At 38.8% G+C, this 15,915-nt stretch overlaps 3 protein-coding genes across 5 annotated transcripts; 1 reads left to right on the plus strand and 2 right to left on the minus strand.

The window, feature by feature from the left end:
- Positions 1 to 3,667: 3,667 nt before the first annotated feature.
- On the minus strand, positions 3,668 to 9,516 carry LOC104942383 (carbonic anhydrase 1). The gene is made up of 7 exons (XM_010767598.1): positions 9,357 to 9,516; positions 8,930 to 9,127; positions 7,181 to 7,299; positions 6,820 to 6,912; positions 6,646 to 6,708; positions 6,399 to 6,554; positions 3,668 to 5,280 (listed from the first exon to the last, which is right to left on the minus strand). Exons 1-7 carry the CDS (start codon positions 9,388 to 9,390, stop codon positions 5,161 to 5,163), a joined length of 783 nt encoding a protein of 260 aa, XP_010765900.1. The 5' UTR covers positions 9,391 to 9,516; the 3' UTR covers positions 3,668 to 5,160.
- A 1,689-nt stretch (positions 9,517 to 11,205) lies between these two features.
- On the minus strand, positions 11,206 to 12,543 carry rad51b (RAD51 paralog B). The gene has a single exon (XM_010767602.1). It carries the CDS (start codon positions 12,376 to 12,378, stop codon positions 11,314 to 11,316), a length of 1,065 nt encoding a protein of 354 aa, XP_010765904.1. The 5' UTR covers positions 12,379 to 12,543; the 3' UTR covers positions 11,206 to 11,313.
- rbis (ribosomal biogenesis factor) lies at positions 12,473 to 15,672 on the plus strand. Of its 3 annotated transcripts, none has more exons than XM_010767599.1 (4): positions 12,473 to 12,606; positions 15,024 to 15,139; positions 15,236 to 15,352; positions 15,444 to 15,672. In XM_010767599.1, exons 2-4 carry the CDS (start codon positions 15,029 to 15,031, stop codon positions 15,510 to 15,512), a joined length of 297 nt encoding a protein of 98 aa, XP_010765901.1. In that variant the 5' UTR covers positions 12,473 to 12,606; positions 15,024 to 15,028; the 3' UTR covers positions 15,513 to 15,672. The 3 variants fall into 3 exon arrangements, with proteins under 3 accessions (XP_010765901.1, XP_010765902.1, XP_010765903.1); XM_010767600.1 differs by having other exon boundaries at positions 12,525 to 12,618; XM_010767601.1 differs by having other exon boundaries at positions 12,526 to 12,614.
- The last annotated feature ends 243 nt before the right edge of the window (positions 15,673 to 15,915 follow it).

Consider the following 15,915-nt stretch of genomic DNA (forward strand, 5'->3'; position numbering starts at 1 on the left):
AGGGTCTTTCCTCTCACCCAGCTGTCACAACAGTCAGTAAGATGAAAGATGCAAGACAAAGGCAGTCAATGCTGGTGGGATGATAGGACTGTGGAAATAGGAAGCTGTGCTGTGATTAAACAAAGGTGATCAAAGTCTGTCAAACAGTCCAGCATGGAGGATGTTTAAAAAACAACTTTGGTATAATTCAAACCTTGAGGATATATGTTTGTGCAGAGAACGTCAATCAAATAACTGTTTATTAAACCCTTTCCCTGAACTCCAGAACTAGTGGCCGATCAATTTCAGACGTAACCAGTTGGTGTTCTTTGTGTTTTTCATTTTATTTCCTGATGTCAGTATTAAGTGCACTGTATGGTAAGAATATGGCATGGATAAATTAGATTTTTCTTTGCACCACAAAAACAGTATTAGTGTTAAAATGACTGTCAACATGTTGTTTTCTCGCTTCAAAGCACTTTCAATTTCAAATTCAGGCCTAAAATTCCCTGTTAGCGAGCTTGTCGAATAAGAGTTATACATAATACAAATAGTCCTCCCTTATTTGACACACAAGGCCCATTCGCACACACAAGAGGCTCAGTGGCATTCTCAAATGGACACATTTTAAAATGTTGATTTTATAATATATTTACTGCACGACAAAACTCAAACCGGACAACAAAATAATGTAAAATGGTTTCTTAAACAGTTAGTCTGGGGTGGAGACTATAGGGTGAATGGTAAATAAAGAAAATATAAAAAAAGAAAACAAATTATATATTTTAACTGTAATAAAAAATAAAGTAATATAATAATAACAATTATAATGTACACTGATGCTTATACTAATGGGAGAAGCCTGTCATGGTCCCTCCTCCCTTTCTCCTTCCCTGTGACACCAGCCTGTGCTTGAGTGTTGTTTTATTATTTCCAGCCTTTTGTTTGAGCGAGGTGTGCTTGGTGTGTTTTGGTTTTGTCTGATTGTTTCTCTACCCTCTGCTCTCCCTGTCTCTCCCGCTGCACCCTTGCCCATCCTTTACAATTCATCTTCTCTCCCTGCACTAAGCACCAACAGCCAGTCTTCTTCTGATCCCCCCCATATTCTGTCAGGTTTCGTGCTTCCATCTCCTAAAACAAGATTGCTCACAAGTCTACAAGAATTGGCCTTTTCTCCAGGAAAACTGGCTAGGTTAACCTGTTAGTCCACCTGCCAGCTGCCCCATCAAATCACCTCTGTAAATAAAGATGTGAAGTTCGGTCATATGATTTATGCCTCAGTTACATGACAGTACGAGCCAGCCAGAATGAACCTAGCTAACTTTGATTCAGTCTACCAGGGAGCAGCTGCTCTTAGGTCAACGTTGAATCCAACTGATTTTGGATTTTGATCAAATCAGCCTATCAATTTTTATTTAGATTGCCCAAAATCATTCATTACAAATTTGTGTCAGGGGGCTTTACAGACTGTACGGCGTATATTAAAAAAATCTGTTTACGGAAAGTGTCACCACTACTGATAACATGTGAAGCCAAACAAACTTTTCCATTCAGATCTTAATCAAAGGTTTTTTTTTGTTATTGATTCTGACCGGGTTGGCCAGACAGACATAGTAGTCAGTAGTCCATTGCTCTTATTTTTATTGACATTTTCTAGGGCATGTTCCACATCAGCATGACTCAGGGTACAAATTGACGGGGGATGACAAGGACACATTTAGATCTGCATGGGCAAGCCAACTTTTACATCAGGGACGCACACAGACCAGCTTGACATACTTGTAACACCAACCCTCAAGCAGAAGAGCTCTGTTGATTAAAATCTGTCTCAACTTCCTGTTAAAGGTTCAAAGAGGAAGTGGGAAGTCAAGTGTCGCTCAATTCAATTCATTACAATTATTATAGCTCTTTTCCAGAGCTCAAAGCGCTTTACAGATACACATTACACACATATCAGACATGTAACGGTTATGTACTGTGGACAATACCCACAGGAGCAAATTCAGGTGAAGTGTCTTGCCCAAGGACACAACGGCCTGACGCAGTGGCGGCGGGTTTCGAACTGGTGTTCCCCAACGCCCCCTTGATCTGATGATCAACGCACAGCCCACTGCGACAATCCGCCCATCTTCACACCTCAAAGTCCTCAAAGCGCTTTACAAGTACACATTACACACATATCAGACATGTAACGATCATGTAATGTGGACAATACCCACAGGACCAAATTTGGGTGAAGTGTCTTGGCTCACATTTCACACAGGGTGATTATTAAAGTCTTGAGAAGACTGAGGTGTTAGCAGCTATGGGCGATGATCACCAATTGCCATCCATGTGATTGCAGTCATATTTCTTTTTCACTATAGAAGTAAAACCAGCATGATAAATATTGTATATATGCAATAATATATTGTTATATATGTATATGTTTTTCCTTAATGACCATGTTCTGTTTGCTGTTAAAGATTGATTACCTAAAATAATTACACACAGTTTGGTATTAGGTCAGCTCTACTCCAATGCGGAAATACAGCTTCCCCTATGACACAGTGCAGTACTTTGGACTATATGCAGCCTAATCTTGCCAGGCATTTTCCCAAGTACTTACAAAATCCAAAAACTTGAGCTACTGTTTCCGAATGTGCTACTCATAAGGGCAATAGTGACAAATAATAAGCACACCCATTAAAATGCTGTAGATATACAACAGCCAAGTATTTACATCTAATATTTTAGAATGCTGACATATTTTATATTTTGCATGCAAACATGTTCATCTTATCAAATATGATGCATTTTGAGAGAATTTTAAATTGCAGTTTAAACCGTAAAATGTCAATAAGACTTGTGGGTTGATTTTGATTGATTTTGGGGCGATTTGGAAGATTTAGGGGACTCCTAGTACTAGACTCCTGGTACTAGGATGGGTTAAATGCAGAGGCCACATTTCACTGTGTGACCATTAAAGAGGGTTTCATCCCTCCGATTCTATTTTATTTGGATTGGACAGATTTCCTATTTATTTGAAGAAAAAGTTTCCACAGTAAAGATAATACTATTCATCTTGTGCTCTCTATATCTGATGGTCGCTACACTGCTCATGGTAGTAAGAATCAGCCCACCGAGAGTACAAATATGGCCACTTTGTGCTTAAAACTGCAATTTGTTTTATCCTGATGGATGGATTCAGCATCCTTAATAAGCCCCCAAACCACTCGAAATGTTTTGAATCGGTCAAGTAATTTTAAAACTATGTTTACATTGGCTATAATGCCATTCATTTCAATGAACGCAATGTAGGCTAATTGTAGGTATAAATGTGTGGGTTTCCTATGATGGCAACTAGACTATATCCCTATGGTTCTAATGTAAACAGCAAATACCTGGCTCAAGACTCCTTCTTCTGAGAAGGAAGTTGGAGTTTTCCATTTTGAAATTATTCATCTGAAAACTGGTGCAGATTAGTTGAAAATATGTAAATATTGGATACATAAAGGAATCTTACACACTAAATGTTGACAGCATGAATTATGGGATTGTGTAATTCTAATACTGTTAGGTTTAAGGTGTTGACAGTTACAAATTGAGTCACTAAGAGGAATTTTCACAAACAGCTGACAGTTTGACATCCCAAAGAAGACTTGTACGTCTGATAATCATAACTGATTTCAAGAAAGAAAACACTTGATTGTTAGTCACAAAAATACTTTATTGAACTAGTAAAACGTCCACTTCCAAAATAGAATGACAACAGCACATACTCATGGGATGGCCCTAACATTGATTTGGCATAAGGCGCATTTATGTTTTATGTTAATTGCAATCTTTATTTCACATCATTTTCATCAAACTTCTTTATAGTTTCAGAAATGCTTACCGGGGTATAGGACCAGACATCTTCAGGACCTGTCATGGTCTTTTGTTAATTATTCTCCTATACAGGGCCTGACACCAGGCTGACACTATAATCTGATCTGTTGGCAGGTTCTTTTCTTCCTTGTCTTCCTTGGCAGGGTAATTTATTCCTTGGCTTTGTGCATTGGCCACTATGGCTTCGCCCACAAGGGCAACTGTGCGTTTTAAGCATTAGCACTCGACACATTGGGGTTTAAAAAAAACACATGAAAAGAATTCACACATTACATTTAATTTTTTTTTAAAACAGAAACAATCGTCTGTATTGCTATACTATCTGGGCATCAACAACACAGATCGGCTTTTGGTTACAAAAACACAATTTAGGACTAAGTTAAGACTTATTTTGCATAAGCTGTCAGGCTTAATGAAAAATACAGAATTCACAATGATAATAACACACAACACATGATGGCAAACACAAGACAGATTTGTAGATTAGGCTGTAAAAACTGAACAATTGCTATGATGTTCTGTAACTAGCACTTAGCAAAAGACTGTCCTCATGTCCTTTGTTGCTTTACACTATGTTCAAATCAATAAGCAGGTCAGTGCCTATAGGCATCATGTCTGGATGAGACCGTGCGTGCCACGTTGTGTGTGTGTGTGTGTGTGCGTGCCAGGGGGGGATTTTCTGATTCAATCGGTTGTGATGGAGGCGGCTGCAGCTTTTCATTAAGCTGCAGGGATGCAGAGGCTGGCAGTCGGTCAGAGATTACTGCCAGACTGGCAGCAGGAGTGTATGTGTCTGCGTCTTTGATCTGCACCTTACCCTCCTCACAGATGGTGATGTAGATTTATCCCTCCCCCCTATCATGTGCTGTCTACTCCATGGTGGTTCGAAAGCACTATATAGATTATTAAACTCAAATCCATATCCTTGCTTTGTTTGTTGACACAAGGAAGACCCACACACACTAGTGTTATGTCTCTGAAAACATTGGCACCAGATGCTGAATCCTGGTAAACGTGCCGTAGCCATCGTGAAGTGCTTGTCTTTTAAAATGAATTATGACAGGGAATCTGTGCTGGCTCATTACATACATTAAAAAACAGAGATCCAAATATGGCAAGGGCTTCATCTCACAGCTAGAGCGCCCAACGTGAAAAAGCAATGGGCCACAGGAATTTCATTTATTTTAAAAAATTGGACAGAGAGAGACATGTGTGCTTTGTGGCGCACTGCAAAAGAGGTAACTCTGACTAAAGGGAGGGGGGAGGGAGAGAGCAACAGGGCAGAAAGGGTAAAAAGGGGGGGAAGGGGTATTACTGGAAGGAAGCACGGACAGGGCGACCCTTGAGAGGCTGGGGAGGGCGGTAGTTGTCCACCATGCAGCACTCGGGCTCACCCTCAGCAGAGAAGAGCAGGCTGCGGAATTTGGCCATCTGTGAAAAAGGAGAAGACTTGCGTTAGTCATTGCTGATGACCTCCTGTGTCACTAGGCAAACTAGTCTCACTGCGTGCCGAGTCACTGACTTCTATTCAGAGTCGTGTACTAGCAGCTGTACTGTTGAAGCATTATGGGAAATAGTTGCTTTCTTACTGTAAGGTACAGTATATGAGAAGATTGATACCATGTATGTCTGTACAGTAGTATAAAGCTACAGCTAGCAGTCTGTTGGCTTATCATAAAGAATTACACACATTTTTTGTCAAACTATTTAAGTCAGACTGGAAACAAGAGTCAACCGTTACAGCACAGTGTCAAATGACTTATCATTAACTCTTCAGCCACATGAGTATAATATACACATTGGATAACTATTCTCTACTGGGACAAAATAGTTAAGCTAATTGTGTATTACCTGAAACCATTTATGAATTGTATATGTGTTACTTTATATCAACAACTTGTGTTGTCATTATCCGCTTGACCGACTTAAATAGCACCAAGTCTAAAGGTTATGTCAACACGTCTCACATTTTTACCCTTGAGACACCTACTCGCCTCCATGAAATAAACATTTGAGCAAGCAGTGTTTATTCTAACATGGCCTAAAGACTCCAATCACAAGGACAAACCTTCCTGGAGGGGCTGTTAGTTTGGATGAATGCTTGGTTGGAAGGAAAATCTCTATTTCAGTGGTAGGATTATGGGTAATTTTAGGAGTAAACACTTGGCAAATGCAGGTATGATGTGTAGTTATATAGAGAATCACCCACTGACTAAGACTAAGTATATTTATCTAAAGTGCAAAATGCATGTGTGGGGACAATATTTCCTGTTGATTACTTACAAAAAAAGAAATGCTGTGGTAATGCAACAGCATATGTGTGAACTCTCGTTTCGCGACTTGTTATCCATATGAAAGGTGAAATAGCTGCCTGTATTGCCTTTCCTCCCTTAACAGAGGTTCTTCTTTTCGTTTAAGCCACGTAGCTAATCTGAACAATTAGGTCCTTGATTTCAATCTAAATGGAAGAGAGGATTTGCTATTCTAGACCGTGGGCACACAGCCAATGCTTGTGCTACCGCTGAATGGCCTCTGTGAGCTAGCCATACCTGCTGACAGCTGACACTGATTGGCTGTTTGCAGACAATCCAGGTAACGCTCTCCAGCAGGGGGGGTGTGGTCAGGGAGCCGTCATATGTCCAGTAGTCAAGACAACCAGGCAGCAAGGTAGAAGGGTCGAAGTCAGCGAAAGAGGTCTGCTTGCCCTGAAATCAATAAAGAAAAAAACCAGGCTAGTGGAAAACCTCATTTTAAATCATGAATTGCTAATGCATTATGTTCTTTATGGAAACATACTTTGGCCCTGATGTCATTGAAGGCGTCGAGAACCTTCTGGAGACTGGGATTTGCATCACCGATCTGAAAAAAACAACAATATCATGTTATTATAGTGATCATTATTACCAGTAGTAGTACAGGAAAAGTTGCTGACTACAGTAATACTGACATGCTTTAAGCGTTATTACTGACCTTCAGGAATACTCCAACAACAGCGAGCCCATCAGGCTTGCTTGCAGCCTCACCGAAGCTTGGGTATTTGGTGTTCCAGTGCACCAAATGGAGCTAAAAATAAAATAAATAGATCAAAATAATGTAATTTCCTCACAGATTGAAGTCAAATACAAACATCCCTGGGGTTAAATAGCTTTAATGGTTGAGTTAAGGCGAAAATGACAGATAACAAGCAAAAGAAAATGCTAACTAAGTTGTTTACTGGCAAACATAAAGGGACAGAAAATGGTTTCGTTAATATTGAATGTCAACCCCAATTTGTCAGATACTACAGCTTTCTGAGTATAATGGTCACCATAATGGCTCAGAGCAACCGTACCTCAGCAGGATACTTGGTCCCAGCCACGGTATGTTCAGAGCCTTTGTCATCAGATGCTCCCCAGTGGAAATGAAACTGCTTGAGCCTGTACACCCCTGAGATGGGTCCTTCTTTCAGAGCTGCAGAATAAACAAACATCTCCCTCAGTTAATCCCATACTTAACGTGGATAGGGCTGTAATTGGCCAAAATGAGACGGTCTTATAAAACAATACAGTGATACATCCAAGTTTTAAACGTTGAAGGAAAGAAGTACACACACACACACACACACACACACACACACACACACACACACACACACACATCCTATATCTTGGAGGGAGACTGACTTCCTGTTGCATAAGATCAAATTGAAGGGGTACAATATGTCCTAAATGATGTCCAGGTATTGTTAACATCAAACATCCTTCCAATGTTATGCATAATCCATCTTTTTACATTGTAGCGACACTGTAGCAGATACAGAAACAACGTGTGCTATTTCTGGTGCATTGTTACCAAATACTGAGTCACTAACAGAAAACTGGCCGCTCAGAATATTTGTGTCTCAGTAGTCAGCCTCAAATGATAAGAAAACACATTACTGATCTCAAGAAGTAATGGTGTGCAGGACTGAAAGGGATTTCGACAAAAATAAAAATAAAGACTGATATTCATGTTTTCCACTGTGCACATGATCTATCTATGACATGATGTATGATGATGTGCTTTATTTAGAAGGGCATGATGGAAAATAAGTGCAGCAAAATGTAAGAAAGAATAAAGAAGCTCATGATTTTAGCAGTGTATGTTTTTTTGTTTTTGATAAGTGTCCACACGAAATAATCCGTTGTGTTGGTTATGCAACCATGCTCTTCTTTGTTCTCTATCAGGTCACCCAAATAACAACCAATCCAAATCCTAAACCCTATTATTTGTCTCTTTCTGAAATAAAATGTTATATAAATGGAAATGCAATGAAATAAAAATAGAGGAACATGCAATCTCCATTTTACATTATAGTTTTGGGAAAAAAATCAAGCGTCATTCATGTGGTTACTCAATCCCATGCACATTTGGTGCACTAAAATTGAACCAAACCGGCGTTTGTTTGGAGAGTAATTTCGATTTTTGCGCTTTTGACCTCACTAGCAGCTGAAATAATTTGGCGTGGGAAAGGTTTACTGCGGTGTTACATTGCCAATTCAATTAGAATGCATTCTTTGTGCTCGGCTGAATGGAACGCCCTTCAATTAATTCAATCCAATTAAAACATTTAAAAAACAAAAAATAAATACAATCTAATACAACTAAATATAAATGTATGTCCGTTTGTTTCATCCCTATATTAAAATAAACAACCTGTAAGCGCTAATGGAAACTGGGGCGCATTACTCATGCATCAAAAATACATGCTAACATTCTATTAACATGCAGTTCAATTGTGCACACTGTGAGAGCTTCTGTTAACGGACAGGACGCATAACGCCTGAATGCCGCATTTGCAGGTTGCTGCATCCCGTATGGCGTATCATCATGAGGACATTTTTGATTGATTGCCTTTGTTTGCAAACCAATATTAGTATAGCTCCTCTATTTCATTTTCAAACATTGCAATATGTTAGTCGAAATATAGGGACATTTTGTCTTTCTCCAGGGCAGGCTATAGAGGATATATTGTAATGCCCTTTTTAAATTAGATTCTTGAGCGGTGATATCACGTCTCCAACGGGCGTCTGTATTCATCAAATATTAATGTCACACTAACTTGAGCTATCGCTGTCATCTGCGAAGGTCACTTGGAAGGAATGTCCGTTGTTGAGGATTTCAAGGCAGTTGGAGGGGTCGTACTTCAGTCTGAGGGGCTTCAGCCCGGAGTCGTATGATGCTCCACCAGGTAGGATGTCAATGGGAGACTGACGGGGTCCATCGGCAATAGGGAAGTTTGAAACCCATTTGTCGGGTCCTGAAAATAAAATAATAACAAAAGTGTGATTATAGAGATATTTCAATGGGATTTTAATTAAAGAAATTGCGCGTCTGGGGATGCGCAATGATGAAAAGAACGTAAACACTGTGCAGAATAAAAAATATCTGCAGTGATCACATTCTCCAATTAATTCATAGACTTGCAGGTTTTATAATTTCTCTCAATAATGTCACCCCATCATTATAGCTTGCAATTAGTGCCTCACCGTTGTTCGCAGCGTATCCCCATGCATGAGCCATTGTTAGAGTTTGGATGAGCTGTGTTATTCCCTAAAGCAAGTCGTCCCTGAGCACAGAGCAGTCAGTGTCCTCCACCTGACAGCTGCACGGCTTATATAGGGTCCCCTGCGAGCGGTGAGTGTCGGGCTGGTGTTAGCCACATGATGTCCGCGCAATGACCGGGAGGAGTTTAGATGCGCCGCCATGCCGCAACACTGTGGATCAATGTCTCTCTCTCTCTTTCTCTCTTTCTCTCTTTCTCTCTCTCTCTCTCTCTCTCTCTCTCTCTCTCCCTCCAGCATGACTGCATTCTAACCTCTCATTTAATTTAATTTAGCCTACATGTCATGTCAAGAAGTAACGGAATTACGCAGCAGCATGCAACCTACAGTATGTCACCTTGAAACAGAAAGTGCATGCTATGGAAAACCTGCATTGCAAAAACTGAAAATTGAAAGACCAAGGGCTTCAAATTGTGATATACACAGTTACTACAAAGTTAAAAACGCACCATCGTTACTTGTTGGAGTGCCAAGGGAACAATAAATCAATATAAAACTATTAATAGCACTTTTATTATATGTGAATTATAAAATGTAACATTGGCTTCAACACATTTTTATCCGAAAAAAAGGTTTTGCGTAAGGGTATGTAGTAATTCGGTTGGATCTCCAAACTAATACAAACAATAACTTGAATTATTATTATCTAGTCTATTGGCAATTCATACACACGTTTAATGAAAAACACAAAACTAATTTGAAAAAGAACCTTCAGTTAGAACACGAGAGATATCTGTCCGCTTCTTGCAAGACAAGATAAGAGAACTAGGCGCCTCCTGTCGATGATTTGTTTATCAGTGACGGTGTTGCATCAGTTAGAATACACAAGGCCAACTCAGTGTTTAGTGATAAAGAATTGACTGACACATTATAAACACCAATTAGTTACATATAGCCTATGCTGATATCACGACTAAATGTGCATGAAAAGTTTGAGAAAATAAATACTTAAGAAATAATCTATTGTCACCCTTTTAGACAATTAGGCCTCAAACTTCAGGTCTCTCTCCAGAATCTCCAGTTACAGCATCCTAGTGGCCAGTGCAGGTCACTGATGATTGCTCAGTTTTTCAGAAAATCATACAGGCTGTTGTGAAAAGCTCATATGGTATTACGGTGCCACCTGCTGTTGGTAAATGAGAATGCAATGTTGTTTTGTTGAGTTATTTTCTTTTTCATTTAAATCATAATGAAACCTTTATTCAATTAAGTCAATATTGCAACACATTTTTATTTATTTAATAGTGTAACAAATGTCACGTTGTTGTAATTTCTCAAGAGATGACTTTTAAACTGTTAGATCAAGCTCATTGTATTCTGTTTTATCCAGTGAATTATTCCGGTAATAATTTAAGGTTTGGCAACTATCAATAAAAAATAAATAAAATGTTAAGCTTGTATTTTTAATAAAATAGAAAACAGCTGGAAAAATGAAAACAGACCAATATTTTGCAAATGGCTAAAATAACTATGCATGTAGTTTTTTTCAGAAATAAATACATTTATTATTTTCTATGAGAAGGATGGAAGCCTTGCAAACCTATAGCGGGGAAATTGGACATTGGTGATTACTTGCGGTGGGAGAAACATAAAGAAATACAAACGAATACATATTTAAAAAAAAAAACATTTGTGTGATTTTTCATTGTTTACAAATATAGTACATGTTCTATTTTTCGTGAAAATCATATGAAGATTTATTTCCAGTAGGCAGTTTCCTGCATAAAGAAATATGTTTTATGTAAATAACTTTCTGCACTCTGTGAAATCTTGTTTTGGGTTTATTCAAATACAAATGTTTTTCTATTAGCCTCTCCATAAAACAATAACAAACCATTTGCAGACACAGACACATACACATGACATGGGTCACAGTGTTTGGTCACATAGGCTGGGTAAGGTTATAAGTGAATCCAGTCTGCACCCTGATTGGCTGTAGTCCAGGATCTGTGCCCTCATACAAGGTCTCCTGACTTTCGTCTCCATCCAAACAGATTCCCTGCTTCTCAATGGTGTAGTTCAGCACCGCAAATGGAGCCACAGGTGACTTGGCTATCAGAATCTGTCTCTGGTGTGAGTCCACATACTGGAGAATAAGACGTGTGTTGACGCTGTGGCTCCAGGTGTTACCCAGAGCCGCTGTCACAAACCCAGCATCCTCAGATCCATGACCCCCTAAATGAGTTGTGATCTGGTTGGTGAGAACCACCGGTAAGTTGAACTGGTGTGCCAGGTATTTCAGAGTGGAGGCCTCGTGACCCAGCAGGTCGCTGCGATGCATCAGGTTACCTGGCAACGTCGTGTCAAACTCCTTTCTCACCACTGAGGCCACAGAGTCCAGGATGATGAGACCTGCTCCTGATGAGATGATGTCCTCTTCTAGCGTATCTAGTCTGTTGAGGACATCTTGACAGGTGAGATCCCTGCAGAGAAGCACTCGCCCAGCCATGTTTAGGACTCTCTCCCTGCAGTTGAAGTAGTCTGGGAACCGGCTCTGTGCGATCTCCACCAGCCTCACAGCAGAGAAAGCGGATTCTGTGTCGATGTAGATCACACCGCTGTCCAGGCCACCCTCACTCTTTGGCATGGTGGCCAAAACACTCAGCATTAAACATATCTGAGTTTTCCCACAGCCTGAGGGCCCTGTCACCTCAGTGATGGTCCCACAGGGAAGGCCCCCTCTCAGAAGTGTATCCAAAGCAGGCAAGGAAGTGGAGAAACAGGCCTGTTTTTTGCACAGCTCCAGAGCCGTGGTTACTGGCGGTGCAACAGCTTTGCTCACTGACTGCAGCAGCTCAATAGCTTTTTGGTAGCTCAGGCATGCAACGTGCATCACTTCTAAAGGAGTCAGAGACAACAGATCCTTACAACTTTCTATGTGATGCCGTTTAAGTTGCTCACATACATCGTTTGAAAGGCCGGTTCGCTTCAGCATTCTAGTCGCCATGTTGTCTTCTTTTCACATTTTCAATTGTAGACTTTTTAAAGACGGCCACACATTAAAAAACATTAAAACAGTGCCTGTAATCTTCTTCTTCTTCTTCTTCTTCGACTAAAGTGATTGTCAACACTCGTCGCACGCTGATGACGTAGCAGAGAAGGCACGTTTGTTTTAGTCGCGAGCACGGCACGGCACATGAGGATATCAACATTAACCAACATCGACTGAAACACGGTCTATTTGCAAGTATTTAATTGTTAATGTTATATCGTTTAGCTATGTACGCACAGTTTTCGAATCCTTTTGTTAAAAAAGATGCCGTTTAGTAAAATTACTCAACTTCGATCACAATCGACATAGCATTCCTGATATACTTAACAAGACAGCAAGCTGGTGTTATTAACACTATTGGAACCGTATCCTAGTTCACGTCATGTTTATACAGAAGGACAGATACCGTTTAAAATGGATTTAAATGTTTCTCCAACACGTATGCTACGTGTGTGATATTTCAGTGCACAACTATAGACCAAAATGACCGTAGTAGATAAATAGGAGGCAGGGATACACAGTTCATTATTTGTTGAATTACTGTCGGGTTGTCTAGTAGCATTTACCAGTGAACAGTTGTTAAAGAAGCACTCTGTAGTAGTAATTATACTTATATTTAAGTACAATATCTGAGTACATCTTCCACCTCTGGTAAATTACCCTACATTAGTGTCCCCTGTGTAAAACAAATACAAGTGAGACATCCTGCATTTAAGGTGCAAAAGTAAATAACTTCCTGTACAGAATTGATCTTTTCAGAGTAATACAGTTATGTAACCCGGATTATATTTAGTGATGCATGCATTCCTGTGTAAACTTCACTATTGTTGCAGCTGGTGGAGCTTTAACTAGTTTATATACTGCAGGATGCTTAATCCATAACAACACATCATAATTTATTAGTTAATTTGTTTTACTAATCTGAATCTTTAAAGTTACCACAATAATATGAACTCTTGTTGTCGAATATATGTGAGTAAAAAGTACAATATAGCCTTCCAAAATTAAAAAGAATAGAGTAACATCAAATGCTTCAGTAAAGTAAAAGTAACACTAAATTATACTTAAGTATAAGATTTTAGAAGAACACATTTTTAGATGTAAAAATTACTTTATTAAGTTTATTATCAAATTCTGTTTCCTGTTAGTATTGTCATAATACACTGCCAGTCAGACAACTGGGAAGAGGGTTTGTTTTGTTTATGGTGCAACCTCTTGGAGAAAGTAGATGATATGTGCATGAAATTGCAAGGAAGTCTGCTTTAATCAGAATAATTCAATAAGGGTTATTAAACATGACTTCAACCTCTTGATCCTTTTCAAGTGTAATGTCTCACCAACCCTTTGAAATGTGTTGATTTCAGTGCCTCTTCGCTCCTCTATCCTCCAACTTGTCTCAGCGTTCCTTTAGCGCTTCAAGGCTCTGTTCTAACCGCGTTGCTTTCATGTAATTTCACCTTGATATTACTTTTGTTTTAATTTAATTCTAAAGCTAATTGTGACAAGATGTTAACAAGTGCAGCTGCTTGCGTCAACTCATTATACAAAGCAGAACATCCACCACATTCAACACTCATGTGCTGTTGTATTTTAGTATAAGAGAAAGACTGCAGTAGAAAGCTAGGTAGACATGATGAGTGTGTTTTTGTAACCCTCTCACTCAACCTTGTACACTGAAAAACTGAAACGTGGTCTTTAATTAAATGTATTATTTCAACAGTTTCACATAATTGTTAGTTAAAAGCAACAAAAAAAAATAGGTTCAACTTTATCTTGTTGCATGTGAAATTTGTTGACATAATGCATTAAGTTGAAGTCAACGTTTCAGTTTTTTCAGTGTATACATACAGTATATGCCCTGCTGTATTTTTCATGTAAACATTTGTACTGCTTTTCACTATACACATTTGGCTCATTGTGAGCCCATAGGCTAAACAAATAAAGTTAATCAAATACAGCAGTTCGACAAAACTGTGGACCGATGATGAAGCTGTGCTAGGGCTGCTCGATTATGGCAAAAATCATAATCTCGATTATTTGGGTCAATAATTGTAATTGTGATTATTAAATGCGATTATTCATTGACTTTGAAAACATCCATTTATTGGAGAAAAAGTATTTGAACAGTATGTTTTTAACAGTTGATTACCCTGAACTTTAAGTATAATTCAAAAAAAAAAAAAGTAATAATAAAAAAAGGATCGTTTTATTTCGATTACCTTGTTTTCGTAATCGTTGCATGCCATAATCGTAATCGCGATTAAAATATGATTAATTGAGCAGCCCTAAGCTGTGCCACACCTCATATTCATTGACATTGCTTACAAAGGATGTCTCTTTTATTGAACAAGTTATCTAATTTGGTTAAATGCCAGTCGCCCCAACCCTTCTCTCCTATTGACGTTAGAGGACAAATAGAGGATGTACCAACTGGAAAACAGAAAAGACTTATCGCTTGTTTCGAAATGTAGAAACTACCACTTCAGAGCACACAGACCAGAACATAATAATACAAGAAAACAGGATTAAACAGATGCCCTGGTTTATAAATGAAATGTCTGCCTAGAGCCTATCCATGCTGACTGGTGTTCTCTCCTCAGGCAACATGGGGAAGAATAAACCAAAGGGGAAAAAACAGAAGAACGTCTTTCAAGTGGCAAACAAGCACACGAAGCACAAGAACAAAACAAAGCCTGTTACCACAACGCTAAAACACGTAAGATATCTTTTCTTTTCTTTTCTCTCTGGCATATATTTAGTACTCTCTTTTGTACATGGTGTCACCTGCATACTTTGATTTGTGGCTTCACAGATCACTATATTGAAAAAGGAGAAGGTAGAGAGCCTTAATAAGGTCTTCACAGAAGTCCAGAGGGATGTCACGAGCATTTCAAAGTCTGTCGCTCCCGAAAAGAAGAAACTAACACAGGTAGGGGTGGATATTTTAAAAACGTATTTTGATCCTCCAGCATTTTAGTCCTAATAATATAAATAATGCAACTTTTTATTGGTCCTTTTAGGTTGTCAAAGAGCCACCGAAGGAGTCTGTAAACATCGATAGTGCCGCTCAACTCTTCTCTCAGCTATAATGGAACATGAAAGATGGACTGCCATAAGCCTCAGGCAAACACATGTCATGTTGTATGAAATGTCAAAATCAGGACTGTAAATGTGTTAAAAATTAAAAACAGCTATGGTTTATTGCATGTGTGTATTTTAAACATTCTATTAAATGCAAAGTAACTGAAAGACTTGTCTTCTGTCAATAGTAATATTGTTTCTGGAACTGGAAGGAGATTTTTATTTGTATTGGTTAATATTCTCTTGTGTAGAATGTTTTCTCTTCAAGGATTATTTTCCATTAATCTTCTGATTTATACTTTGATTCATTTATTTCTTCTATTTTTCTATTCCCACTTTAATTATAACCAGAGGTGGGTACTCAGATCCTGCACTTAAAGTAGAAGTATACCAGAGGTTAGGAATACATTG

This window comes from Notothenia coriiceps, unplaced genomic scaffold (assembly GCF_000735185.1).
Source record: "Notothenia coriiceps isolate Sejong01 unplaced genomic scaffold, NC01 NC01_scaffold00004486, whole genome shotgun sequence".
Lineage (NCBI taxonomy): Eukaryota > Metazoa > Chordata > Actinopteri > Perciformes > Nototheniidae > Notothenia > Notothenia coriiceps.

Excerpts from the sequence above, each read along its gene's own strand:
- rbis (XM_010767599.1), top strand. The coding sequence starts at position 15,029 with ATGGGGAAGAATAAACCAAAGGGGAAAAAACAGAAGAACGTCTTTCAA. Across the intron at positions 15,140-15,235 it reads TTACCACAACGCTAAAACAC|ATCACTATATTGAAAAAGGA; the intron begins GTAAGATATCTT and ends GTGGCTTCACAG. Across the intron at positions 15,353-15,443 it reads AAAAGAAGAAACTAACACAG|GTTGTCAAAGAGCCACCGAA; the intron begins GTAGGGGTGGAT and ends TGGTCCTTTTAG.
- LOC104942383 (XM_010767598.1), bottom strand. The coding sequence starts at position 9,390 with ATGGCTCATGCATGGGGATACGCTGCGAACAACG. Across the intron at positions 6,913-7,180 it reads GGACCAAGTATCCTGCTGAG|CTCCATTTGGTGCACTGGAA; the intron begins GTACGGTTGCTC and ends TTTTATTTTTAG. Across the intron at positions 5,281-6,398 it reads TCAGTGTCAGCTGTCAGCAG|ATGGCCAAATTCCGCAGCCT; the intron begins GTATGGCTAGCT and ends CCTTTTTCACAG.
- rad51b (XM_010767602.1), bottom strand. The coding sequence starts at position 12,378 with ATGGCGACTAGAATGCTGAAGCGAACCGGCCTTTCAAACGATGTATGT.